The 27,381-nt window shown below is 46.6% G+C and overlaps 1 protein-coding gene across 1 annotated transcript in view; it reads right to left on the bottom strand.

The window, feature by feature from the left end:
* Positions 1 to 26,866, bottom strand: part of LOC138581413 (cytochrome P450 2D15-like) — a 731,414-nt gene extending 704,548 nt beyond the window's left edge. The window contains exons 1-2 of the mRNA XM_069652728.1: positions 26,392 to 26,866; positions 2,553 to 2,724 (exon numbers count right to left, since the gene is read on the bottom strand). Of these exons, the coding sequence (XP_069508829.1) occupies positions 2,553 to 2,724; positions 26,392 to 26,847 (628 nt within the window). The 5' untranslated portion in view covers positions 26,848 to 26,866. The remainder of the gene's footprint in view (positions 1 to 2,552; positions 2,725 to 26,391) is intronic.
* Positions 26,867 to 27,381: the final 515 nt, after the last annotated feature.

The raw sequence follows: 27,381 nt of genomic DNA on the forward strand, positions 1-27,381 counted from the left end.
ATGGGCTGGTGGCAGCTCAATGCTGAATTTGACAGGTGCTCTGCGTATCCTCCATTTTTGGATACCCAGGCCCTGCCATTGGAACCAGTTATTCCTGATAGGAAACAAGATGGCCCCTGTGGCCTCTTGATTTCTATTGCCTGTTACCTTGTTTTCCCAAAGTCCTGGGAAGCCTTCCCCCTGACTGGCTGTAGGGTGAAAGTTCCATATATGGTGTTGTTGTGAAGTCCGGGCCAGACTGACTGGAGCCTTCCCAGTGACTGTATGTTGTGGGTACACCCTGCGGGTGGGACCTAGGTGAATGGAGTGTGTGACCAATATGCACTTCTTGTTGTGGCTGTCTGGTTTCTGGTGTTTGACACAATGTCTGAGACAGCCCTGCCCGAAACTGGTATGAATGCAGTGTGGAGTGTTAAATGGCTGGGTACTTGTCCCAATGCACATAACTTGTTGTGAGTGTCTGGAGAGAAGCGAATGGCCTGAATGCACTATGCACCTGATTGGATGTATGCCTACATGAATGCCCTTCTGACCAATTGGTTGCCTGAGTGTGACCCAGCAGAATGAATGGGAGATCAACTTGTATATATCTGGGGGCCTCTCACTGCTAGAATTTGTGTTCAGAAGCTGAAGTCCACTACGAAGAGTAACTGGAATAAAACTGAAGCTTAACCTTGAAGCCCTGCTGGAAGAGAAGTCTTGCTGCTGCTCTACTACGTCAATCTGAAAGCTGCTTTGTCTCCAAGGACTGACCCAGAGAGGAACTGGTAGGCTCTTCCCGAGCTACGAGGGACCATCGTGCACCAGCTTTGCCAAAGCTACCTGGTAGACAGTCCTACGACAGGCTGCCGACCGGGGACGGGGACTGCCACGGAATCCCAAAGAGAAGTGCCTGGACTGTTGTCCGCCACTATCGACAACCACCGTCGCCGACCGGAGCCGCTGTGCTCACTTTGCCCAAGTCACATTTGATCCAAGGACGCTGTCGCCTGCACCGTCGACTGATTTATCCCACCGGAGAAAGTCGAGGCCGCCGACGCGCCGAGGAGCATGCGCTGGTGTGTTTCCCGCCACCTGACGACCATAGAGACGCCGGACGACTCAACGCCCTTTTTGGGCCACTGTTCTTCACAATCTCTTTGTAGTCCTGAACTATCATCACCGAGGTGCCCCACACGCCTCTTCCTTGCAGGACGCCAACGCTCCGTCCTCGACGAGCACTGCTAGGAACGAAGCTGCCACCTCACCATCGTCGTTCAACCCTTTTTCGCCATGGGATCTCGACGATCCGTGGCTCCTGCATTAAAGGGAGCCGCTCAAGAAGGATCCATCGACGACCCGACGACAAACTCTGCTATTCCAGGTACATTGGAGTTGTAGAAATATTTTGGAAGGAAATAAGACTTCTAAAACAATATATGGACTGGGCTTGTAATATATCTTTACTTTACAGGTTGCCCAGTTGGGGGGGATCTCCACACAGAAATGTGTCTAGTTGTAGGGGGCCAGTATTCTGCCAATTGTTCTAACCAACTGCTTTCCTCCTGTGTCTATTGTTGATTGCCTTTATTAAGTGATCTGTGTGACATTTGACCAAGAGTATAGTTGATGCATTTTAATGAAATCTGATAATAATTGTGGTACCACTTTATAACTGTATATATTTACCATGGTTGTTTTTCTGAGCACAAAGTAAGTTATTGTGATAGTGTACATAACCTTGAAAATTATATAAAGACTGTGTTTTCAGTAATACAGTGTGTGGTCATTCCTTTGTGGGGGATTGGGGACTACACTGTACTTAAAAACCAGCCTGCATCACCTCCTGAGAAGCTAGGCTTTGATTGCTCGTCCATTGCTATCTTATAGAGAATCTTGGCTGGGGTCCTTTGTGCCTCTCCTGTACCATATATAGAGCAGAAGTACAGACCCCCCCCTCCAGTCTTTACAGTCACTCCACCTCGGTTAGAGACACAAGCCTTGTCTACTCAGACGCTGCACCACTCCCTGTAAAGTTATATCAGCACACATTAACGAAACATTGAAATAAAGAGATGTACATGGCAAGTATAATGCACCAGCCAGTACAATTTACCACCATGTGCAATAGTCCCCTGTGCAATTTAGAACCACTAAAGCAAAATGACACGGAAGAGCATTTAAACACAAAAAGATGCAATTTGCACTACTCAGCCAGATGTATGCACCCTAGTCATAACAGTTAGAATGCACAAAGATCATAGATAAATACAAACAGCTTAGGTGTATTTAACATGCAGCGTAAGACCTCAGGGATCACACACAAAGCTCTCTCTGGTAACACTTGTTTCACTCAGTTGACTCATGCATCGGGAGGAAAACCTATGGTGTGGAGGATGTTTCTCGAGGTTGCCGACATGCTTTAAGATTCCATCCCCTTCTAGCAACTCTTGTAAGAGAGCCGCTTGATCTTTAGGTCACTTGCATCACGTGGCATCTTCCCCGTTCACTCTTCCACTGGACTTTCCAGAGCATTAAAGCTACACACAAGCACCTCTTTCAGTCCTACTCACCTTCGCAGTTCTTGTTGAATCCCAATTTCTTCAATAGCAGAACGGGAGGGCGATCAGCAGTGTCCTCAGATTTGTTCACAAGAGCATCCTTGACTGCCTCATACCCACTCACTACCACTAGGTTCATCCAACCCATCTGTAAGCGGAAGATGTTTCCATACTTCTTACTCAGCTGCAATGAAGCAGAAAGTGAATGAATACATAATAGGCGAACCGGCAGCATAGAGCCATACACAGAATAAATCCACACATTTGTGTTAACAAGAAGCTACAGCCAGGAAAAGACCAAGACATGTCTCCAATATGATGGTGTACATAGCGAAAAACACCACCCCCCTGGCTCAGAGTGGTCCTCTAGTGTACAACAACTCATGAAATATACCTTCCATTCTGATGCAGATCACTTTCCATGTGTCCAATACCCACAAAGCAAGGTTCTGGGTTTGGTACATGAGCACCATATGAGCATTGTAATACAGTGGAAACTAATAAGGGGGCCTATCCCAAACCCGGAAATGACAACATATGACTCATTTGGAAAGTAAACTCATAGGGACACCTGAGTATGCATGCATAGGTTGGTATGCAATGTTAATGAGGAAAAGAAAAAATAACGACAAACATTTTAAATGACACCTGAATAACGTCAAAAGGTAAAATTTATTCATAAAAGTATATATGGGGTGGGGTAAGGGATTAAAAGGGGTGGGGTAGCGGGGGAAGGGTAAAAAGGCTGTTGAAACAGAGGATGTGGGGGAGCCGCCCAAATAAAAATAAATATCGACTTAGTTCTTTATTAAAGTGTTGTTTAAAATGTTTGTTGTTACTTAGGGTGTCATCATTAACACATGGAACCGTTACATCAATTTGAAAAGATTTGCACTGGATCAAATCACGGGATGCCCATAGCACTTCAGATTTGCTTCAGCTCCATAAACCACATTCACAAAGCCTACAACTGGAGCAAATCTGGAGTGGCCTGGGGTGTAATGGAGACGCTCATGTGCAAAGGAGATCTTCAAAGATTTCCTCGGGGGCATCTCAGAGATGTCTCAGGAAGCTTTAGATCTGCTTTACTTTTAGGCTTTGCAAATCATGCATGAGGTAGCCGGAGCTAATCTGAGATGCACAGGGCATATCCTGATCTGCACCTGGGCATATCTTTGGGAATCAGGCCGTATGCACCCCTTCCATATCAAAAACCTGCTACAAGGTCCTTCATTACAGAGGAGGTTGTCAATAAATTACTTACCTAGGAGTATATAGGCTCCTCTAATAGCCCACCTTATGAGATCTCATTGCATGAATGGAGAGGCCTCCTCTTTTCCCCTCACCTGTCCATGTAACTGCCTGGCCCAGTTCACTCATAATGAAAAGCGCAGTACATTATCATTTACACAAGATCCTTGCTGCAGTCACATCTTATATGTCCAGAATCTTCCATGGGGTTAAGTGAGATCCTTACTAGAAACTACCAAGAAATGGTCTCTGTGGGGGGGATACAATCCTCCACCCCTTCACGGATTGTTTTCAACTATTCTGAAACGTCCTTCCATAGAACGCCATATTCCAGCCATATTTCCTGTTCCATGGAGGACATGTGTCTCTTTAATAAAGAACACACATATCCAGACTAGACGTACCACACAGCTAAACATTCCTTACTCCTGATCCCTAAAACGCTGCAAAGAAAACCCCCTGCTGCCTTGCTGGACAATTTGTTTAGTATTTTGCCTCTCTTAACCACAGAGTGGGTTACCTGAACCCTCACAGGTACACATTAATGCTCAGAATACAAAAGCACACTACTAGCGTAGGAATGGGCTAGGCATTTGCCAAGCACTGCCATAATGGCACTGTCTGGACATAAGATGGCAACACGTGCTTATGGCTTAAACAAAAAAAAAATATATATATATATATATAATTTGAAGATAAAAAAAGATGGCAACATGTGGGAAATGGTGAAATTACCTGTCCGTACCATAGAAGGGCCTGGGAAATGCCTAATATTTATACACACGCCAAAATTGTTGGGTTTGTCAATGCTCGTTTTAACAGAACGTTGGTGTAAGGCATAGATATAAATCAGTTTCCTAAAGCATACTTGTTTAAGACATGTGTATTATACCGGTAGCGCATTTACAACTTTTAGCACCTTGAAACCTAACTGGACTGCTAGAAATAGGATACTGTAGACATTCGTTATGCTCATATCAATTTAATTAGAAAAACTATTAATTCAAACAATTAATTCAGCGGCTACTAGAACACCGTTGTATCTAAAGGTTCGACAAAGAGACAGTAACAAAACCATATAGACAACATACATTTCGAAAATATACTGCAAATTACAAAGCACTCCTAAAATCTTGAGTGCCCTAATGTTTAAGTGCTAAATTCTCATACATTTTCATTCGTATGTACAACAAAACTTCATAAAATTCACAAATCTTCCTAAAAACCAATAAGATTCTGCAGCGTTTTCTGTGCGTGTTCCTGCGGATGCGATTGCATGCGGTAACTAAGAGGTCTGGCATATATAGCCTCCACCTAATTTAAGACGTAGGAGAAATATATCTACGCCAAGAACATCTGTTCTAGTACCTGATGAATTGTTTGAATGAATTGTTTTTCTAATTAAATTGATATGAGCATAACGAATGTCTACAGTATCCTATTTCTAGTATCCCAGTCAGGTGTCAATGTTCTAAAAGTTTCAGTTACCAGGGGTACCTGTCTGCTGCACTAACAAGTCCCTGGGATCTCTAGAAGTGTTTTTGGTGTGTGCATTTACAACACCTGCAATTAAGCCATTCATTCTCAGAGGACTCCACCGACTGCTTAGAAACAATACTGGCAGGTTAAAGTGTGATCTTACAGCTTGGTGGAGGTAGGTCACAGTGATGCCAGGAGGATGTGTTTTGGGCAGGCAGAGGCAGGTAGCAGGTGGGATTGGACGTTTGGAGTAGCAAGGGTCTAGGCAGTCAATGGGTAGGTAAGTACCCAAACAACATTCAAAAGCTATGTGTCTCTCCTCACATGCAGCCTCCCTTCTAACTGTGCTACAATGCAATTCATTAATTTATTTAATGTGATTTAGTTTAAGTAACTTAAACTTTACACATATAAAAAACATACATAATAAATAAAACAATAAAAAAAGAAAAACAAAGTAAACAATATCAATATATATACACATCTTCACATGATTACAAAATTAGCAAAAATGCAATAGTTGGTTTACAGGTGGTGCTTTGGCACCACTTGATAGTCAAAACTAAAAGTGATAAAACAATGTGCATAGCAACAGGCTATAATTGACCAATAACTGCAAATATTAACATGACAGAATGAAAAATGGTGAATGTTTACCAACACTGTGACCAGGTTTTATGTTATGACTCTGGAGTAACAGTGGTTTCCCTCATAGTGAAGTGTATCCACTGTCATGTTATGAGTTGCAATTATTAGCCACTTGCGTCCTGTGGCTATTGTGAGAAACCTGAAGGTCTGATCTGTCCTCCAGGTGGCCAGGACACGGCCATCGCTATTGGATCCAGTTCCTTGGGGTGGACCAGTGAGGGAGGATCACCTGGATGGGGGGGCGGTCGCTGGTGAGTGTAAGTGGGACACCGACGGGTGGGACGCGGGATCACTCTTTTTACAACACCTTTTTCCCTTCCTACCAAGTATCACATTCAAAAGCACTGCCCCCCCTCTTTTCCGACACAAACACTTTTGCACTACACACCAGAGCAAGGACTAACACCAGAGCCGTTTACCTGCGATGTCCCAATACAAGGGTCAGGCAAAGTCAGGCAATTAATCAGAATCACACACACCGGACGGCCCTTTCCCTTCCCCACAGGGATGGTGGAGCAAGAGAGCACAGTACGAGCAAGGCAGAACGCACGACGAGACAGCTATCCAGATCCGGCAGTTCAAGAGGAGGAGGAGAAAGGCAGCGAATATCGATAGGCTGACAAAGAGGGAGACAACCTTGCCCTTTTTGACGCAGACCCGCGAAACCTTTGCAGAGAGAATTGTAAGACCGAGAACAATAGCCCAAGTGTGCTGCAACAGATGTCAACAGCACATGGAGCATGTTGACGCTGATAAGCGGGAGCGAGGGAAACTATTGCTACCGTGTTACTGGTTTTGACTCCAGTTACGAGGAAAGCCAAGCGGTTCATCACAGCCAGTGAGTCAAGGGGAAGAGTCGACAAGAGCAGGGCTGTGGTGAATGAAAGACACAAAATGGCAAAGATTAACTAAGTTCAAAGAACTGTAAAAGTGATAAGGGGATACCAGCTGCAGAGGGAACGGGCATCACGTGGGTGCTAACTCGAGACACTCTGGTCGATCCCCGTCTGAGTGAAACTACAGAAACCAGAAGGCCATAGGAGAGCCACCAAGTTAGGTCAAAGTGGTCACACAGCAGGTCATACAAAATCCCCAAACAGTTGAAAGCCTGAAGTGACTTCCACAAACATTTGTGAATGTGAAATTGGCGAAAGTGAATCTGACAGAGGGATGCTGATGAAAAGGGGGCAAGTCTAAAGTCCTAAAAAACAGGGCGTTGACAACAGTGAACCCGGACGAGGGAAGTCCACTGGAACTGTTTAAAAAAGACATGTGGCCTCATTACGAGTTTGGAGGCAGCCACGCCCTTAAAAAGGGCGTGGCTGCCTCCAAACTTGGGTCTGTGGTCCCTGAATGGGGAAATACCGGGCCATTCCGACTTCGGAGGGCCCAGTATTTCCCCATTCACGGAACCTGGACCATCCCCATTCCCACTGAGCCCCCATAGGGCTCAATGGGAATGGGAGCATGCTAACAACAGGCCAGTTAATGAGAGGCCCATTGTTAGCATGCTGGTCCCCTCGTGGGACCCCAAAGGACGTCTTGTCTGACCATACGTCCAGAGCGGGTCCCGCGATGGAACCTCGTAATGAGGCAGTACAGGGTTAACGGCACCGGCACCTTTACCGTCGCCATTAACCCCTTACCACCTCACTTGTAATGAGGCCCATTGTTTTGTATTTTTTTTATTTATTATTAGCATTAGGTTAAAACATAACCTTTTACCAAATTCCATTCATCAACATTAAAACATAATTTCCATTTAAAAGTAAATTCATTTTTACACAATTTGCTTCCATGATAACACGTCAAATCAAATTTCACTTCCACATTGCCGCCTCATTATGAGCCATCATATGATTAACAAAAAATCTGTATCACTCTACACAACTGCCAAACTACATTTGTCCCAAACGGACAAAGACTTCTCCTAGGTAGTTTACTAATGCCAAAGCTAAAGATAAGCTCTCCCTCAACATCAGTCAATCCCACCATTGGTCCATTGACAATGATGGAAAGGCATGAATAAATGAGGCCAACCACTTCGTCCTTAGTTCTGTTGGTGCAGGGAAAGTGAGGACCAGGTGCTGTAGTGATTCCATTGCTGAATTAGATCTACACAATCTACAAATGCAGTCTGTCTTTTTACCATCTTTGGACCTCCATGTGCTCGTAATTTCTCTGGTTGGAAAGGCGTTTAAGAGAAAACGCATAAACTGGTTGCGAAAGTAGCTACTCGGAAATCTGACCAGGTACTTAGGCAATGAGTTAAGAGCTTGTGCTTGCGAAGACGATCTTCCATAAAATTTATATGCTGATCTTTCCTCTTGCGTTTGAATCCAGTCACTGTCCCACAGCTTTCTTTTTACTTTACACGGGTTAGTAATAAGCTGTTTTCTGTAGTATCAAGACTCTTTAAAATTTCCTTACAGATATTCGCTCATTATAGTTCAATCCAGGATGGCCTTCTGCAAAAGCACAAAACCTCTCGGTGGAGAAGGGGTTCTACATTTTTGGAAGAGTGCCAGGGATTTCCACACTACCAAAGAGTAAAGGGAGAAAAATACAAACTCCATTCTAACTGCTTGGATAGGCATTTCCCGCGGCAGGTTCAAGACCTTTTTCCAAATTAAACCCTCCAAGCGTGGCCAGGTGGTAACCGGGAGGACAAAGGAAGCCTCAGCACCATAAGGGAATTATTGGAAGAACCTTCATTTTGTAGAATTGAATTAGAGGATTTAGAGTACATTTACAGTACCTTTCTTTGATAATCCTGGCTTATGAGGACAACGTCTTCATTTTACTCCTTAGTATTGTTAGCCTGGGGGCATCCACCATGCTGCTGTTCACACACACATCCCCAAATAGGTCATTGACCTCACCTGGGCAAGCATTTCCCCATTTAGGTACCAACAACCCTTCCTCTGGCCTCTCCTTCTCCCTGATTGCAAGATCAAAATTCAGGATTTTCAGCCCATTTTCACTAACGTAGGCTTGTAAGGCATCCAATTGTCTTTGCAGACCGACTTGGATCTGGTGAATAAGAACTAAATCATCTACATAGAGAAGCCTATCAAGAGGGAGGCCAGCAGTTTGGGTGGAAACATCTTATGTTCGTAAATGCTTTCTCAATGTCAGAAATGAACAAATTGAAAAGGGCAGGAGCCAAAGAGCAAACTTGCTTAAGATCTTTCATTGTTGGAATTGAGTTGGAGAGTAAGCCCTTTCCATCCAATTTACTTGTAGTGAACTATCAGAGTAAAGATCTTTAGTAGCTCCTAATAGATCGTCCAGGTAACTCCAACTCTTCATCTTAGACCATAGTTTATTCCGATTGATAAAATAAATTTAAAGCTGTACCCACTCCTTTCACGATGCCAGATTGTCTGATGTCATACTGGCCCGCCTCCGTACTCCAAGCCGTCAGGCCTTTTAGGATCAGAGAAACAAATAACTTCCCTGCCACAACCAGTAATGCAATCGGCCTGTAATTAGACAGAATAGACCTGTCACCCTTTTTGAAAATGGGGACTATAATTGATGTTTTCCAGGATGCCGGTACCTTCTTAACCTTGTTTATATACTCAAAAAGGACCCACAAAAAGGTTGCCCACTGTTCAGGGTACTTCTTGAGCATAGCCTTAGTCATCCCATCGGGGCTGGGGGCCCTGGAATTGCTGGCTCTGTTAATCAGACGAAGGATCACCTCTCGTGTTGTTTCAAAGGACCATCCCCCAATCATTGGGGAACATGACCTATCCGAGGTCGACTTTTCAGAATGTAACAGAACCCTAAAATGATCTTCCCAGCCTTTGGCCGATACTGCACTGAGAACATGTGCCTCCTGTGGCTGATTTACACCATTCATCCATTGCCAGATCTGGGAGGTATTTTTAGCCTCAATGTTCTTAAGCGTGTTTTTGGCATCTCATTGTGTGAGCATCTGTTTGTGTGCATGAACCCAATTTCTAAAGGCCTGCTGTAACTTTCTACCAGCTTCTTGAGATCCTTGTTTTTTTAGTTGCCTCAGCTTGCAATTTAGCTATTTTTTCTTGGTGGTAAGTAGTTTGTCGTAGCAGTGTAGAGGTATCAATGATCGACATAAGCGTATATTTTTATTTTCAACAAAGTCCCACATCAGCTGGCGGTAGTCTACATCTGGTTCCCTTAACATGGAACATTCCCTGTGCATTCGGTTTCCCAATCTCCTACTTAAGAGGTCAATTCTTGATTTGCTTACCACTAATCTGTTACAACCCATATTTACCTTCAAGGGCACTGTGTAATAGATTGCTGATTGTACAAACTGGGGGCAACAGACTAGTTTCAACATACGATGATCGTTCTGGTTTGTAGGTACTCCAATAACGGTTGAAAATGACCAGCATGTTTTCAGAGTCAAAAATGTAGTCTAGATTTTTTTTGTTCCAGTCCTTCCTCCTAGGTGGCCCCTAGAGGAATATCCCCCTTGATGCTGCCATTAAGAATATGGATGTTCCTTAGTTGCAGATCTTTCCGCCACTGCAAGCCTCGGAGTTCCACTTCCGTAGATGATGGAGAAGCATCTTCTATCAGACGTCTCTGTTTATCAAAACAGTGTAGATTTAGATCCCTACAGATTATAATAAAGGGAGCTGGCCATGTTTCCAGTGACTCATCCAAAAGGTCCATCATTACTTCACAGGAATTGACACACCCATGGGCTTTTTGTCCAAAGAAACAGGGTGTAGACGAGAGTGAACCCGATCGAGGGATGTCCTCTGGAACTGTTTAAACAGACATTAAGATTTGTTGAAAGCTATTGTGAACCTGGTGGAGGGAAGCTGAGAGTAAAGAGGGGTCAGCACCCCAAGAGGGAGACAAAGGGGTGCAGAATCCCTACCCTAACTGAAAGCAGGAAACAAACTTTTATTTGTTGAAGAAAATGTAGTTCTTTTGTTGGTTGAATACATCAGGCCCTCGAAGGCAAGAGACTTCAAGTGACACGAGACTTGGCCATCGAGGCTCCTGGTAAACTGGAACAGAACTGTCGACTCATGCAGGGGAAGCTCGAGTGTATGCTGTGCTCCACGATCCAACCTTACCCCATGCTGAAAACTTGGGCAAGGGAGAACCAAGCTACCACATCCTGACATATTATTTGAGAACACTTCTTTCTTTCCTTGAAAACTATCCCACACCCTTTTTGTATTAGTTGTAAGGTTTGGCAGTAGGTTTCTTAGTATAGGCCCTTTTTATTTGACATGAGGCCACTAGTACTGCCTTATTATTATTTTCATCTGATGCTCTACGCTTACTCCCATTTTAGATTTAGGTTTAGATTAGGCATTTTTCCAACCTGCATACAGTTTAAAAAACACCCTTGAACTGTGATCACTTGTGTCTGTCTTTACTGTTGCCATCATGAGTTCCTTACACTATGGACAAGGAAACTTTGCAAAAGGGCGCTTTGGTTGCAGAGAAAAATTGTAAAAACAAAGAAATTCACCAGTTTTGATAAGCTACGCAACCATAACTCGCGCCTATTCCATGCACTGCTTAGACCAACCACCAGGGAATGATATTTGACATCACAAATGGCATCATAATAACTTGCATGCAGTGCTGGAACATCATTAAACATCTTCAGCTATAAAAACTGTTGATATTCAGTGAAAAAAACGTGTTTAAGGGATGAAATTCAGTGAAAAAACATCCTTTTTCTTTGATGTCCTGGGTGTTAGTCTGAACAGCGCATGGCATGGACGTGAGTTATGGTTGAATTGGCTTCAGCATGAGGCTCAGCCATGACCCATGCCCCACAAACCACCCTCAATATCCACTGTACCTAGCGTGCAGCCTGGTCATGTGTCCACTATACTCTTATAAATGGATCGGGAGCCCTTGTCCATGGTTTAAGGCCATGGTTTTCAGCCATGGCAAGAGGCCACATTCTTTGAGCCATGGGCTTCAGCGATATCGCAAGCCCTTCCAACCAACCTACAGGGTAACTTAACAAGAACACAACATTTTGTCCGTCCATTTCAGTGCTTTTTATAACTGTAGATATTTCATTGTATTCCAGCACTGTATGTAAGTTTTAAAACATTCAACGTTCAAATATATGAACCAACTATAGGGCCTCATTACAAGTTTGCTGGTATCCTTGCAGTGAACACACCACGATACCAACAAACTGAAATACTGATGCCGGCACTCCGTCCGGTGGTATTACCGCCAGATTATGAGTGCTGGTCACGGTTGTAAATCCACATTCCATGGAGTCCATGGGGGATTTTGCGGCACCAGTAATACCAGCAATTTTTTGCCGGTAAGGTCCCCGTCTTACCTCCAGCTTTCAGCAGGAATTCATTCAGGCACTTAACCAGCAAACTTGTAATTGGCCAGTGAGGAAACGTGCTAGTAAGCACGTTAATTCCGCACCGGCACACTCGTAATGAGGCTCTTTCTTAATCATCTATTTTGCATTACACATTGGCGTGTGTCACTTTGAGCAACACATGCTAGTCATGTAAGTTATGGCCAAAGTGCCTGGCGCATGAGATTCAGCAATGCCCCAGGCCTCTCCAAGACACCCACAATAGCCACTGGACCTAGCCTGCAGCCTAGTGCAGTTCTCAGTGTATCCTAATGTGACTGTGAGCCCAGTTCACAGCTTGTGGCCATGGACATGGCCACAAACCCTGGAACGCGGACTTCATCGATGTTGGCGGCCCGGCAAAGCAACCCACAGTAGAGATTGGGCATTGCCAGCAACCTAGCCCAGAGGCCACTATTCCCCAATTGTAGGACCATGGGCCACTGTCCATGACTTGTGGCCTTGGCAACTGGCCACACTCCCTGGGCCATGAGATTCAGCTACCTTGCCTGCCCCACAAATCAACCAAAAGTAAACATTGGCCATGGCCTGTAACCTGGCCTAGTGTCTGCTATACCCCCATAATGGGACTGTGGTCCACTGTTCATGGCTTGCAGCCAAGGTCAATGGCCACAATCCCTGTGCATACTTTTCATCCATGGTGCACGCCCTGCTAAGCATCTCTGAGTGGACATTGGGCATTGCCGCAGGCCAGGCCCAGTGTCCAATTTAACCCCACAGTCAGTCCCTGGAGGCCATGGGCACAGGTCATACCTCAGGAACAAAAGTGACATCACTATTTTTTGTACCAACATTTAGGCCATTTTAAAAAAACTAAAACACTGGATGGATTAACATCAAATCTTTGAAAGTTATGTGCAGATTCGTGAAATGGTGTAAGTTATAAGCAACCCAAAAAAGTGCTCTTCCTATGGGAATGCATCTGAACCATAACTATCAAACTTCCTGACAATTTCACTAGTATTCTCTGAGGTAGGGAAGCCCCTCTTAGTTTTCGGGATAGGGAGGCATTTTTCCAACCTTTTCATATTTAATAAAGGGTTATATCCAGAAACATGCCACGGTTGTGTCCGAGCCTTATTTCTGCACCCTTACAGAAGGCAGGGTCAAATCTGACCATATCATCATTGCTGGGGCACATGAAATGACGTCATGCACAAGAGTGGGGCCAACATTACACATCATACCGCCAGGAACCAATGAACACACTGCTCTGCAAGTTGAACCCAGAATTTGGAGGTGTGTCAGTCGTGCAGCAAAGTGGTGTGTCTGCCAAGTCCATCAGCCACACTCAAAAGCAAAGTAGTTGTAGTAGAACAATGTCTATAAACCAGCCAGCCATAGCAAGTCATCATAACTGTCCGTGAGTACAGATCAGATGCTCAATGCTAAATTGAGTGATAATGCTGAAAGTAGATCTTCTGCCATGCCGCTTTGTTGAAAATAAAGGCTTGTATCAAGCTGATGGCAAGTGTTTATGGACTGATTATAAGGCTGCAATTGGGTGGCCTTCCCCTTTAGTGGAGAGCTGGGGAAATTAATCAAGCTGCTTCATGCTGTCCATCAAAAATCCACTTGTGTATGCAAGGTTTAGATGGTAGGAGTCACACAGAAGCAGAAATCTGGGATAAAGCGGAGCAGGTGGTGGCAGAGTAGCTAACACAGTGGCTACTAGCATTGGGATTTGTGGGATCAGACAATGGGCCTCATTACAATGTTGGCACTCTGGTAATAACGATACCGGTAAGGCAATACCGGCATCTTTTACCGGACCGGCCCATCACAACCTGCAATGCCGGCCCTACCGGCATCGACAGGAACCCGCTGTGACCGCACACCACCGTACCGGCATGCGCACGGGCGCCGTGCCTGTAACACTGGCAAGCCACAAGGAAGAGGACATTACGAGTCGCACAGACATGCACATACCGGCATGCAGATGCCGGCAAGAAGGGTCCCCATGATGCCGGTAACACCGGCATCGCAGATCACCCGTTAATATCAAACTGCTGTGTACCCAACTGCCACAGGTGCAATCAGCACAGGTAGAGGCAATGGAGCCTGGCCATGCACACAAGGAGCACACCCACACACCACACCCCTTGAAAGACCAAAATGATTCCAATTGCAGTTACGATACTGGAGCTGGAGGACATGCCTGCACTACTACTCATTGAGCAGGCAGTACACCAAGGATTACAGAGGAGACTCAGGAGGAGAAGGAGGGTGAGACTGGCCCAGCAAATCCCACCAGTGCAGACAGTGGTTCCCCGCAGGCAGCCAACAATACCTCGCATAAGGGCCAGTCCATTCAACTTAACCCCAGCACAGATCCACACCCTGTACCGCCTGGACAGGGACACCATCACCACCATTGTGGATCTAATACATGATGACTTGGTCAACCTGATCAACATCTGCACGACCATCACCCCTCTGCTGAAGGTGGTGTCTGTGCTCCACTTCCTGGCCACAGGCACCTACAAGCACACAGTGGGGCAGCTGCATGGCATCTCGCAACCATGTTTTTCCGGTGTGCTAAACCAAGTGCTGGATGCACTCCTAAAGCACGCAAGTGCCTACATATCCCTAACACGGACAGCACAGGAAGTGAATGACACCAAAATTGCATTTCATGCACTGGCAGGCATGCCTAATGTCATTGGTGCCCTGGACTGCACCCACGTGGAGTTGGTTGTCCCACATGCCGTGGAGGAAGTGTACCGCAAACGGAAGCTATACCACTCCATCAATGTGCAGATGGTGTGTGATGCAAGCAAGATGATAACACATTGCTGTGCCAGATTCCCAGGATCCATACATGATGCAATGGTGCTGCGGAACTCCTCGCTTCCGCCCTACATGGAACGACTTGCTGCACAATGTGTCTGGCTGCTGGGTAAGTCCGATCACTGGGCCATGGGTGTGTTTATGGGGGTGGGGGTGGCATGCAAATGCAGCCTGTATGCTTTCCTGGCATATGGGAGCATTGTGGGAGGGGGGAGTGTGACATGCATTTGCAGGCTGTCTGCTTTCCTGCCAAATGGGGGCATTTTGGGGGGGGGTGACATGCATCTGCAGCCTGTCTGCTTTCCATTCAAATGGCAAATGGCAGATACAAAGCTGTGCCCACCACTGCACATGTCCACTGGACATCATCGGAACGCAGCCACAGGTACCACAACGTACCCCCCTGCATCACAAAGCCAAATACACATGAGCGTATCAAAGGACCTTACAGGTATGCATCCATTACTGGTCAAGACGAAATGCCACACATGGAAACCCCCATCACTGCCCCTCACCGACATAATACCATGCCAACATGTGCACATGAAGGCAAACTCAAAGATACCATGCCACAAGGTATAGAAATGGAATCCATCAAGTAGTCAACATCACCAACATGTGTGCCGTTTCAGCAGTAACAATCCACAGCACTCCAGTGCCAGCATGCCAGTTGACCCCAAGCCACATCCAAGGAACGTATCCCTACATTGGCGGACCATACCAACAACCACATTGTGCCCTTGTCAAATGTGTGAAGATGCTGAGGGACATATGCATGGCGTCACCAATCATCAGAAAGCATGATTGCCAAAAACACCTGTAACATGATGGGCGTCAGCCTAATGCATTGGTTAAATCCCAACATGCATATGGTAACATCCTCTCCCACAGATCCCTTACATGTGAGCACATCATGGACCTTCGCACCCCATCTAGGTGAGTGGTGAATCTGATGTCAATGAACATAAGTCGTGTACGTCAGCCAGGCCCCCCCATCATGTATTGCCAAGTAGTACACATACCTGATATTGGCACAGATGCATTGTCAATAGCTGCTGTTGAAAACCCACTGCACACCAACAATGTACATGATGTGCACAAATGGAATGGAATGAATGCTCACACACATACATCATTGTGCTCCCATGCAGGTGATGCTGGATATTCCCTGAAGCCATGGCTCCTCACCCCTGTCCGGAATCTGCAGAACAGGCACGAGGAGGACTACAATCGTGCTCATACATGCATTCGTGTGGTGATTGAGCAGACCTTTGGCCTGTTGAAGGCACGGTTTTACTACCTAAGCAGGTCGGGTGGCGCACTCATCTACGGACCTGAGAAGGTGGGCAAGATCATAATGGTATGTGCTATGCTGCACAACATGTGCGTCCGGCGCAACATACTGCTGCCACCTGACATGGACCAGCTACCACTGGGCAAGGATAAGGTTGATGAAGATGATGCTGCACATCGGCCAGGCCATGATGCACATGAGGGACGTGCTGTCCGCCAATCATTGATTGGCCAATATTTCTGATGCACTGGGATGCAAAGGGTGGTTGAAATGTGGGACTGTGGGCACTGGGAATGGGGGATTCTGGGCACTGGGATTGGGGGACTCTGGGCACCGGACACTGTACAATAAATTGACACACACTCAAGAAGCAATGTCCAGTCATGTGTTTTTTTGACACAACAGGTGTATTAATCTGGTGAAACTATTTACATGTATGCCCCCACCACCCGCAGTACATCAAAGTCTACCCACCCCCTAACAGCCCCGTTCACCCATGCCCCCCGCACTCCAACAGCTCCACGCACCCATGGCCCCACCCTGCAACATCCCCACACACCCTCAGCTCAATGTGACTTTGAATGGACTGCAAAACAACACATCCAAGGGTCCCCTGCTATGGACGCCCCCTTTTCGCGATGGAGGTGTTTGCATTCATGGAAGGCGCATGCTGCACAGCGACCTGCACACAGGGCTAGTTTGTGTCGATTTTGCAGGCGTGGTGCTCATTGATGCAGTTTGTTGTTGTTCAGGTGCGGTAGGGCGGCGTTGTTCCATGTAGCTGGCCATGCGGTCAAGGGTCTGTGCAACAGATGTGAAGCCCTCATGAACCCGCTTTGCAACGCGGTTGACAGCACGGATGATGGCCCTAGTGTTGTCTCTGTTGGCCTTGCGCGTTGCCTCCCCATCCGCCAGATACTGCTTCACCATTTCATGCATCGATTCCTGTCTCCCCTCCATGCGAGACAACCGTCCCTCTAGGTCCCTGATAGAAGTGCTTTGGGATGGCTGCATGGCTGGTGGTGACCTGCTGAACACAGGGCTGTGTGAATGTGGAGTCGACTCCCCCTCGCTCAAGTGTCCTTCGGGCACATGCTCAGGGGTGCCCTGTGGTGTGTCCTGCGGGGTAGGCATGTGTCCGCCGTTCCCCAACATGCTGACTCCTGCATTAGGATCCCCATGAGGCCCCTCGTCCTCGTCAGCACTGTGTTGGGCCGATGCTGCAACCTCGCCCACAGAACTGGTGGCTGCTTAGTGTGTGGCATCCATGTCGCTTGCCACTGATGTAGGGTCATCCTCAGGAAGGGGTGTCTCCTGGGGGGCCGATTGTAGCATGTGGACTGCCTTCCTGGCCTCAGCATCTCTCAGCAGGTGTGCCTTGCAGGCAGGGGTTCCTCCATCATGGTGCTCCAGGGTGACAGGGGCAGGTGGCTGCTCAGCCTCTGGTAGGGGCTGTGTCCCCTGTTGGGCACTGGTGTGTGCTCTGTCTCTCTCTTTGGTAGCTGCTGCACCCCTGGATGTTGATGGCCTCGTGGCATTGTCCTCACACCTGATCTTCCTTACATAGAGGCAGGGCACCATTAATGGGAGTACTTGCATCCTGCATGCATCTGTGTTAGTGCAGTTTTGGGCATGTGCTTCGTTGTGTGCTGGTTGGAGTGGCGGACATGATGCTTGCTGGTTGGGGGGGGGTTGTTTTGGCATCCCTCAGGTGCAGCCATGATGTCCATGGTGTCTGTTGTCAGGCCTACAGGTGTGTTGTGGCTTGTGTGCTTTGTGCCATGTGCTGTTGGTTTGGGTATCAGGGGTGGCTTCGGTATTGGAGAGGCATGCAGCATGCATTTTGATGTGACAGTGGTGAGGCCAGCATCTCGGCAGGGATGTGTGTGTGTGTGTGTGCATGTATTTGTAGCTTGTGTATTCAAGTTGCAGGGATGTGGCGTTTGGGTTAGGAATGTGTGTAAGTGTGGATATTGGGCCATGCATTTGCTCTCATCGACTTTACATTTGGTGTACAACTTTGTACTTGGGATGTCAGGGGTGTGTGGGGTCTCCTGTGGTGCGCATAGGGTCACTCACTGTCACCATCCGATGTTGGAACTCCATACTCCGCTTATCCGACTCCTTCAATCGCCTCCATGTCCATGACGGAGCTACATGTCTCCTCCCACCTGGCCAACTTGATGGGGGAGTTTGGACAGCCGCCTGTCACCTGCCCCTGGCTGCTGTTGGCAGAAAGTATGTTCCTGATTCGCAGGCGCAGGTCATCCCATCTCTTCCTGCAATCCTTGACGGTGCGTGGTGTGGTTCCTACCGCACTGACCTTCGTTGCAACCTCCTCCCATATTTGTTTTTTACGCAATTGCGCTGCACACCTGAGGTCTGCACAGAATACCACGTCCACCTGCTCCACAAGCGTGTCTGCGAGCATGTTAAGGTCATCGTCAGAGAAGCGGGGTTTAAGCAGGCAAGCTGTTCCTTTCCTTGTAGCCTTCGACATGGTCTTCCAGCAAGGTAAGGGATATTCAGTGCACAGGTCCTGTCAGCCGAGGATTGCAATGGATTGTGTTTTTCAAGATGGCCGCAAGCGCATTTCTCGTTCCGGTGCAATGACGTTGCTTCCGGTGGCGGTAATAGCGGACCCAGTAGTAGCGGTGTCGTTAGTAACGGTGCTGTTATTTAGGGGTACAACGATGGTGGTGGTGGTTTCAGTGCATTTCCTGAGGCCACTATAGGGGTGGTTAAGGGACATTACCAGCATGGTGTTACGTCTGTTACCGGCATGCCAGTATGCGCGTGCACGCTCACTCATAGTCAGGCCAGTGCTTGTGATGCTGGAAATGCATTGTAGGGACAGGGCCTGTCCTTGTTCTGTAGACCTTTTTCATTTGTGTTTTGCTTTCTGCCCAGGAGTCCATGGGGGGCTCCTGGCAGTGCAGCTCTTTCTGTTTTTGGTTTGGTGTACAGACCCATGGGATACCATTATGGCACCCATGGGTGGGGGTACAACCTGTGTCCCTAGTGTATGTTTTTGGGCCCCTGTGGGTGGGCCACAGAGCAGGGTATGGGCGTGGGGGTACAACCCTGTGTCCCTAGTGTATGTTTTTGGGCCCCTGTGGGTGGGCCACAGAGCAGGGTATGGGCTGGTGGCAGCTCCATACTGAATGGTGCTCTGGGTATCCTCCATTTTGGGATACCCAGGCGCTGCCATTGGAATCAGTTGATGCCTGATGGAAAACAAGATGGCCCCTGTGGCCTCTTGCTTTCTATTGCCTGTTACCTTGTTTTCCCAAAGTCCTGGGAAGCCCTGACTCTGTCCCTTCCCCCTGACTGGCTGTTGGGTGGAAGTTCCATATATGGTGTTGTTGTGAAGTCCAGTCTAGACTGGCTGGAGCCTTCCCAGTGTCTGTATGTTTTGGATACACCCAGTGGGTGGGACCTGGGTGAATGGAGTGTGTGAACAATACGCACTTCTTGATGTGGCTGTCTGGTTTCTGATATGAGAGACAAAGACTGAGACAGCCCTGCCCGAAATTGGCCTGAATGCAGTGTGTAGTGTTGAATGGCTCAGTACTTCTCCCAATCCACATTCCTTGTTGTGAGTGTCTGAGAGGGAGGAGGATGGCCTGAATGCACTGTGTGCCTGATTGGCTGACTGACTGCATGAATGCCCTTCTGTATGATTGGCTGCTGAGTGTGACCCAGCAGTGTGGATGAGAGACAGAATAGTATATCTGGGGACCTCTCACCACTGGAAATTGTTCAGAAGCTGTGTCTACACTTGAAGAGTAACTGGAACTGCTAACCCTCGACGCCCAGCTGGAAGAAGAAGAAGAAGACTTGCTGTTGCATTTGCTTCGACCTGATCTGAAAGCTGCCGAATTCGTCGAAGACTGATCCGAGAGAGGACCTGGTAAGGCGCCCTCTTCCCGTGCTCCGAGGGACCATTGAGCACCGCTGACCTTCGCCGAAGCTCCCTGGAAGTCAGACCCTCGAAAGGCTGCCGACAGGAGACGGGGACCGCCGAGGAGATCGAAGTGAAGCACCCGGACTTTGCTGCCGCCGAAGATCATTGCCGTCGACCAGGGCTTGCAGGTTTGTGTAACTGCTGGAGGCCCGTCAAAGCCGTGTAGCCCCAGAAAAGGGGACTGCTTGACGGCATGCCGCCGCCGACCGGAGCCGCCAGCTCCTTTGCCTAAGAACATTTGAATCGAAGGACTCCCTTGTTCGCACCGACGAACGCTTCATCCTGCCGGAGAGAGTCAAGGCCGCCGACGCGCCGAGGAGAATCCACTGGGGTGGGTTTCCCGCCATCTGAAGGCCACAAAGACTTTGACGACTCAACGCCCTTTCTGGGCCACAGTTCCGAAACTCTCTGCGGTCCAGAACTATCAAACGCTGAGGTGAACCGCACACCTCATCCTCGCAGGACGTCGCCGACAAGCACCGCCTGGATCGATGCTGTGGTCTCGGCACCCTCGAACTCCTCATCGACGCCGTTGACGCCAAGTTCACCTTCTTCGATGCCTCTCGATGATCCGTGGCTCCTGCTTTAAAGGGAGCCACTCAAGAAGGATCCCTCAACGCTTCTTCAAAGAACTCTGCTCCACCAGGTACATTGGGGGGGGTAAAAACATTATAGGAGAAAATAAGACTATTGATCAATATATGGACTGGGCTTGTGCTATATCTTTATTTTACAGGTTGCCCAGGTGGGGGGGATCTCCACACAGAACTGTGTCTATTGGTAGGGGCCAATAATCTGCCTATTGTTTCATCCATTTTGCTTTCCTTCCTATTTCTATTGTTGGTTTCCTTGTTATTGATCTGTGTGACATCCTAACAGTATAGTTGATGCACTTTAATGAGATCTGATAATATTGGTGGTACAACTTTAGAATTGTATATATTTGCCATTGTTGATTTCTAAGTACAAAGTGAGTTATTGTGATAGTGTACATACCTTTGAATATTAATTATATAAAGACTGTGTTTTCAGTAATACAGTGTGTGGACATTCCTTTGTGGGGGATTGGGGACTACACTGTACTTAAGAACCAGCCTGCATCACCTCCTGAGAAGCTAGGCCTTGATTACTCGACTACATTACCAATAATAGAGAATCTTGGCTGGGGTCCTCTGAGCCTCTCCTCTACCATATAGAGAGCGGAGGTACAGACCCCCCCCCTTCAATCTTTACAGTGCTACACAGACAAATTCGTACCGGCATGCCTGTAATTGTCATTTCATACTGCCTACCTCGTAATGAGGCCCAATGACTCCAATGTCACTACTACACTAAGGCTTGGGAATACAATGCATGTGCATGCCTTGCACAGGTTCTCCTCCTTGTGGTGATACATGTTTGTCAGCAATAGAGCGATTGCTCCCCTGTCTGTTAAATGCTTGGAGTGCTTTGCATGTGTAGAATAAACTCCCACACAGCCAACTAAAAATCTATGTTCCAACCCACTGCAATTCAACATTGCATGTGCTTGACTGGCAGTATGAGCATATTAGTGGTGTGAGTGACTACTGCTACAGGTGCAGTTGAGCATTGGATGGGGCCTTCTTGAGCCCAACGCAGTGGCGGCTGTGAGGGGTCAGAAATGTGAGGCAGACAACTTTGGGAAGGTTTTTCAAACAATGTCATCTTTATTTACCGAAAAAGGTTGGATAAACGCCTCACTATCCCTACCCTGACAAGGATTTCTCTGCCTAAAATAAACTAAAGGAAAACACACTAACAAAAAGGTTTCTGTCCTTCACACTTATATACACAATAACCCAATAAGGAAAAATATGGCAGTTTAACAACAAATATAATAGTACAAGCCACACCACAATAGCTGCTTCTTTTGTTTATCTTGGCGAAGTCACCTTCACCAGATTCTAGCAGGTCTTTCTTTAAATGTTCAAAAAGGATAAGGAAATCCTGTATCAGAACAAAACGTTACACTTCAGTTCTTTTTCTAATCCTACTTGACAGCATAAAGTTCCAATTTGGATTCCAAGGATGGTTCACAATTGTTTAACAACGCTTTCCACTTTCCACTTGGAGTCAAGGTCTTGAGCCAGACAGCTTTTCCCCCATTAATAATGAATGTTTCAAAACTTCATTAACTTGAAAACAAATGTCTTTGGCAGGATAATTTGGCAGCACTTCACCGTAAGTTTTACCCCACTACAGGACTTTATAAGTTTCCACCTCATTAACTCTCATGCCAGGTTTACCAATTCTACAACACACTGCTCCGTTGTGTTCCTGGCAGAACAGAACCAATGGTTAAAAATGATCTTGGTCCGGTATACTCTGCTTCCAGCTGAGAGTTCTCTGTGCGGGTATACTCTCCTGCAGGAACAGTATCAATTGGCACAAAGTTCTAGGGCCTAGTATACTCCTTTACAAGAGCCAACTACTACTGCTAAGTACTTCTGTGGGAAGGGTCACCTTCAAAGGTTTTAACAATGCCTTCTGCGTCACACAATTAGGCTTAGGATTTTCAACAAGGGATACAAGAATCACACTGGTGCTATTTATTTCACCTGAATGTTTGCCACATACAAGACAGGCAATGTCTCCCGGCGACTGGGGAGGCACCGTGGATTGGGAGCATGTGTGTCAATTACCAGCATCTTGTGAGGGAGGCAGGTCAGAATAAGCTTGAGGGATAGATTGTATCTACATCGGCTTGCGGAGGCGGTGAATGTGCCAGCGTGAAACTGACTAATAGGCCGAGTTGCCTGCACATGAGCATTCGCACAGGTTTGTGGGGATGGTAGTTCGTTGTACGGCGATGGCGCAAAACGTTCCTCTATTCAGAGCGCTGCTCCTGCAGGTTGAGTAGCTTGTGTATGCGAGTGTGGCATGGGAGGGCCATCACTGGAGACACAATGCAGGTTTGTGCTCGCTATAGAGTTACCGCTTGAGAGAGTTGCTGTTGCTCAAGGAAACAAGTCTGTGTTTAGCAGAAGCATCATTGTGTGTGTCTGCAGACTTGTCTTTCATTGTAGCAAAGGATACAGTTGATAAGGTGAACCTCTCGCAAACAAATGCAGAATTGAGGAAGCTATGGGGGGGCAGAGGGATCACAGAATGGCAGTAGATGCATGCACAAGTGGAGTCATCTGCACAATGGGACTAAGGGTACAGATTGAGCTGGGTATACAGTCTAAGTATTATACGTTTGTCAATCATATCTCCTTTGTGTGTGAATGATGTGGTGAACAAGTAATTGCGATACAAAGCAAATGCTCATTTTCCCGCTATGCCTAAGGCAGATTTGAGGGATGTGCTGGGGGAGTCAGGGGGATCATTGTGTGGCAATACAAGCGGCCATATGGCAACATATTATCCTTAGCATTCATGAATAAACATTTAACTTCAGCATAACATTCTAGGTGAATATCAGTCTACAGTCCATGCATCTTTCCAGAGTTCAGTACCTGTTGCTTAGCATGTGTAACATTGTGTTCAACGCGGCTGAGACCAGCAGAGACTGCTGGTAGGGGCCTTGTGTGTTGGCCTTCTGTAGGGCCGGCTTCGCCTGCCAACACAGGGGGTTGGCTGCTTCAAGCTGGCTCACCAGCCAATCATGGTGCTGCAGGCCCAGGGCAGCCTGGTGTGCACTGAGGCACAGTGGAGGCCATCTAGGATGTTTCTGAAAGGCTCTGAAATCAGTGCTTCTTCCGGGCAGATGGGGTTGCATGTATCCCTGTAAAGAAGACCTGCAATTCTCTGCTGCACACTAGAAGGGTCCACACAACAGTAGCAAGGTAGGTAGGCAGAGACTACACATAGATGACTAGGAACACTGGAATCCCCACACACAGACAGCCAGTTCCTCTCTCTCAACTGCCCCAATGGTACTTTTAGAACTTAGAGACACCCACGTTCCACTGGACCCATGATCCTCTGACATCACACCATCTGGAGACACACACACGTACATTACCACAGACAACACCATTTGGTAACTGTCAACCTTGCCATAACATTATCAAAGGTAATCAAATTAGGCACTGCTATGCAGGCAAACAGATTTTTCTGAAACATTCAGCGACCTGCGATACACAAAATGTGATATACGGGATTAGAAGCCCTTATGGCATTTATTAAGTGGGTCTGACTTAAAAGGAAAGCGAAAATCCAATGGACAGAGCACAAGTCTAAAGTGTGTTAAAATAATGAGAAATCACCAGTGGCAGTATATTGTTTGCAGAACAGACACACTGTTGTACAATCGCAATGTATTGTATTAGAACATGTGAAGTTACCCAGGAGAGGGGGGACATTTACAACAGCTACTAGAGAAGAGGGAGGTATTTTAGATTAAGTAATTGGAAACGTTTGATCGGAAAGGATTAAATATGGAGTGAGTTTATCTTGTTACATTTGAGACAGTAAGGATTACAGGACAGAAGTAGGAGGATGTCTCAAGAAACATTGTCAGTGGAATATGTTACCATTAGTATTAAAGCGAACGGGGGAGAAATTATCGTGATGTGAAATGATAAAATTGACACTATTGATGGAATATCTGGCGAGGTATAAAATAAATGTGGAAACAAATCAAAAGATACATTTGAGAATTACTGAGACTGTACACTATTGAGAGAGTGAAGTGATGAGATGAATATATTTGGGTGAAAGAAAAGAAGTTTGACAATGTATATACATTGTGGGAATAACAGAGATATATTGTAACAACATCCCGTAGTGGAACACAGGATTTACATAAATTACTTAATGTGTTACCTGTCACGCAAATCACGCTAATGACATCACACATACTGGGAACGTCTTTACCTATGGATACAGGAAGGAGATCACTATGAGGAGTGCGAGAAAGAGACTTGCTGCTTTTCGTGAGGAAGGTAGAACTCGAGTGGCCTCAGTCCAGGTGTTGGAGGTGGGTTAAGAAGTGGAGAGATGGGGGAGTTAGTCCGTAATTGGAGGAGGAGAAATGGATACATGATGATATGTTTTTTCTCATACAGTTGTACGGTGAGGAAGAGCGGCTGGAAACAGCATTTGGAGTTGAAGAAAGAGTGAATAGCTGCAACAGAAGTCAAATAGGTGAGATAGTTAATTTACACAAACACAAAAGGATAATGATACAATGTTTTATTTATATTATTACAGACTGAAAAGGATTCACTGCCAGACCAGTGATATCAGGAATTAAGGTCAGTTACATGAAGTGGTTTATGAAAAGAAGTGGTACATTTAAGAAATGAAAAATAAGATTTGATTTACTAATCATTAAAGGAAAGCAGATCAGAACCTATCCTGATGAAGAGAATATGACACGCGAAAAAAAGACATTGGCGTTGAACAGAATAACAAGAAACTCTGCAGTTCAATGAATCTGTGAAAAATGTATAAGAGAAATTGAGGAATTACAGAACTGCAGAGAATAAATAGAGTGATATTATTTTATTAAAAAGTGACCTTGTGATAATCATAATATAAAAATAATGAGAAAGTGAGTTAATTGTGCATTAAGGAGAATTGGATTTACAATTAAAAATGATGTGGAAATGTGACAATAAAGATACATTTGGTGTGTTATTTAGTTAAGAGAACTTCACACTGTCTTTCATATCCTACTCTCTCTGGCTGTGGCATCTGAGCTCCTGGCAGCAATAAGAGATGTTTGTGTTAATACACCCTCACAACAGAGTCCACCCTCTACCAGCCTTGGTTGCATCCTAACAGTCCCCCACATCCTTTATCTGATAATTGCTCTGATAAGAATGGAACGTAAAATATTTTTTTTTAAACTCAAACATTGGGACTGTTGTACAGAAACTTGTTGGGCATACAGCATAAAAAAAACAGGACTAGTGTATCCCAAAATCAGGGTGTCAAGTCAAATTATCCCATGTTACACTATGAACTGCTGCACCCCAATCTGTTTGAATCCGCGTTCCTAAACTAGTCCTGATGCCCTCGAGCCCCCCTGGGAACATAGCTGATGGAGCATGCACAGACCCCAGCCGCCTACCTGAGTGAAGGACTGGTGGAGGTTATTAAAATCCAACTGCAGCAGGTTACCGACGAGGGGCCTGGACGGGGGCCCTGGGAGGGCGGTGTTCCAGCTCTTCCTGCGCTTCAGGAAGTCCAGGCAGAGGAGGAAGGTGGCGAGGAAGAGGCCGAGCAGGAGGAGGCTGCTACAGCCGGAGGACAGCAGGGCTCCGGGAACAGACAGCAGCGCCATGGACAGCTTTCTTATCTCGCTTTCCTCGGCTGCTGTACTATGAACTACTTCTTCTTGCTGTGCACTATGAACTCCTCTCACGCGCACGCAGTGGGTACCGGCCACTCCCACTGCCCTTTCCGTGCTTTGCACTCCGCCCTCTCCCTTCCCTTCTGCTTCGTCACGCACGCTGCCTCTTTCCGTGGCTTTCTCTTCCTTGCCTTTCTCCTTGTCAGTCTTTCTTTTCCAGGAGTTGTGTGTCATTCTCGTCCCGGATTCCCGTCCTCCCCGAATCGCCCTTTTACCGCTATACTCTCTCCCCTCCCCCTCACACTATTTATCATCCCATTTGCTTCAGATCTTCCTGTTTCTGCCCTGCTCTCTCGTGTCTATTTCCCCCTCTCTCTAGTCTTGCCTTGCCCTGGTGCAATTCTGTGCTGATGGGTTGGCAGATACTTAACACTCTGGTTGTACAACAAATGTCCAAGGTGTGTATTTATTTGATTTCCTTTGCAACTAATTTGAAAAAGCGATGCAAATGTGTAGAGTGTGTGTTAGGTGGGACCCTCCTGTGTGTGTTGCCCCTTTAAGGGGATGTGTTTTCCTCAGGTGTATGGCCCCTTTAACATGGGCCATGACTGTGTCATAGCCCAAGCTAATAAAAGGAGCCCCTGCTGACACGTGAGACAGAAGGATGCAGACTCCCAAAGAGGAATGACTGAGTCCGTGTCTCCTTATTGATGTAGGCCGCAGGCCTCCATGTGGAGGCACAGGACTGTATGCCCTGATGCCGTGGGA

This window comes from Ambystoma mexicanum, chromosome 3p (assembly GCF_040938575.1).
Source record: "Ambystoma mexicanum isolate Mex_15411 chromosome 3p, UKY_AmexF1_1, whole genome shotgun sequence".
Taxonomy (NCBI): domain Eukaryota; kingdom Metazoa; phylum Chordata; class Amphibia; order Caudata; family Ambystomatidae; genus Ambystoma; species Ambystoma mexicanum.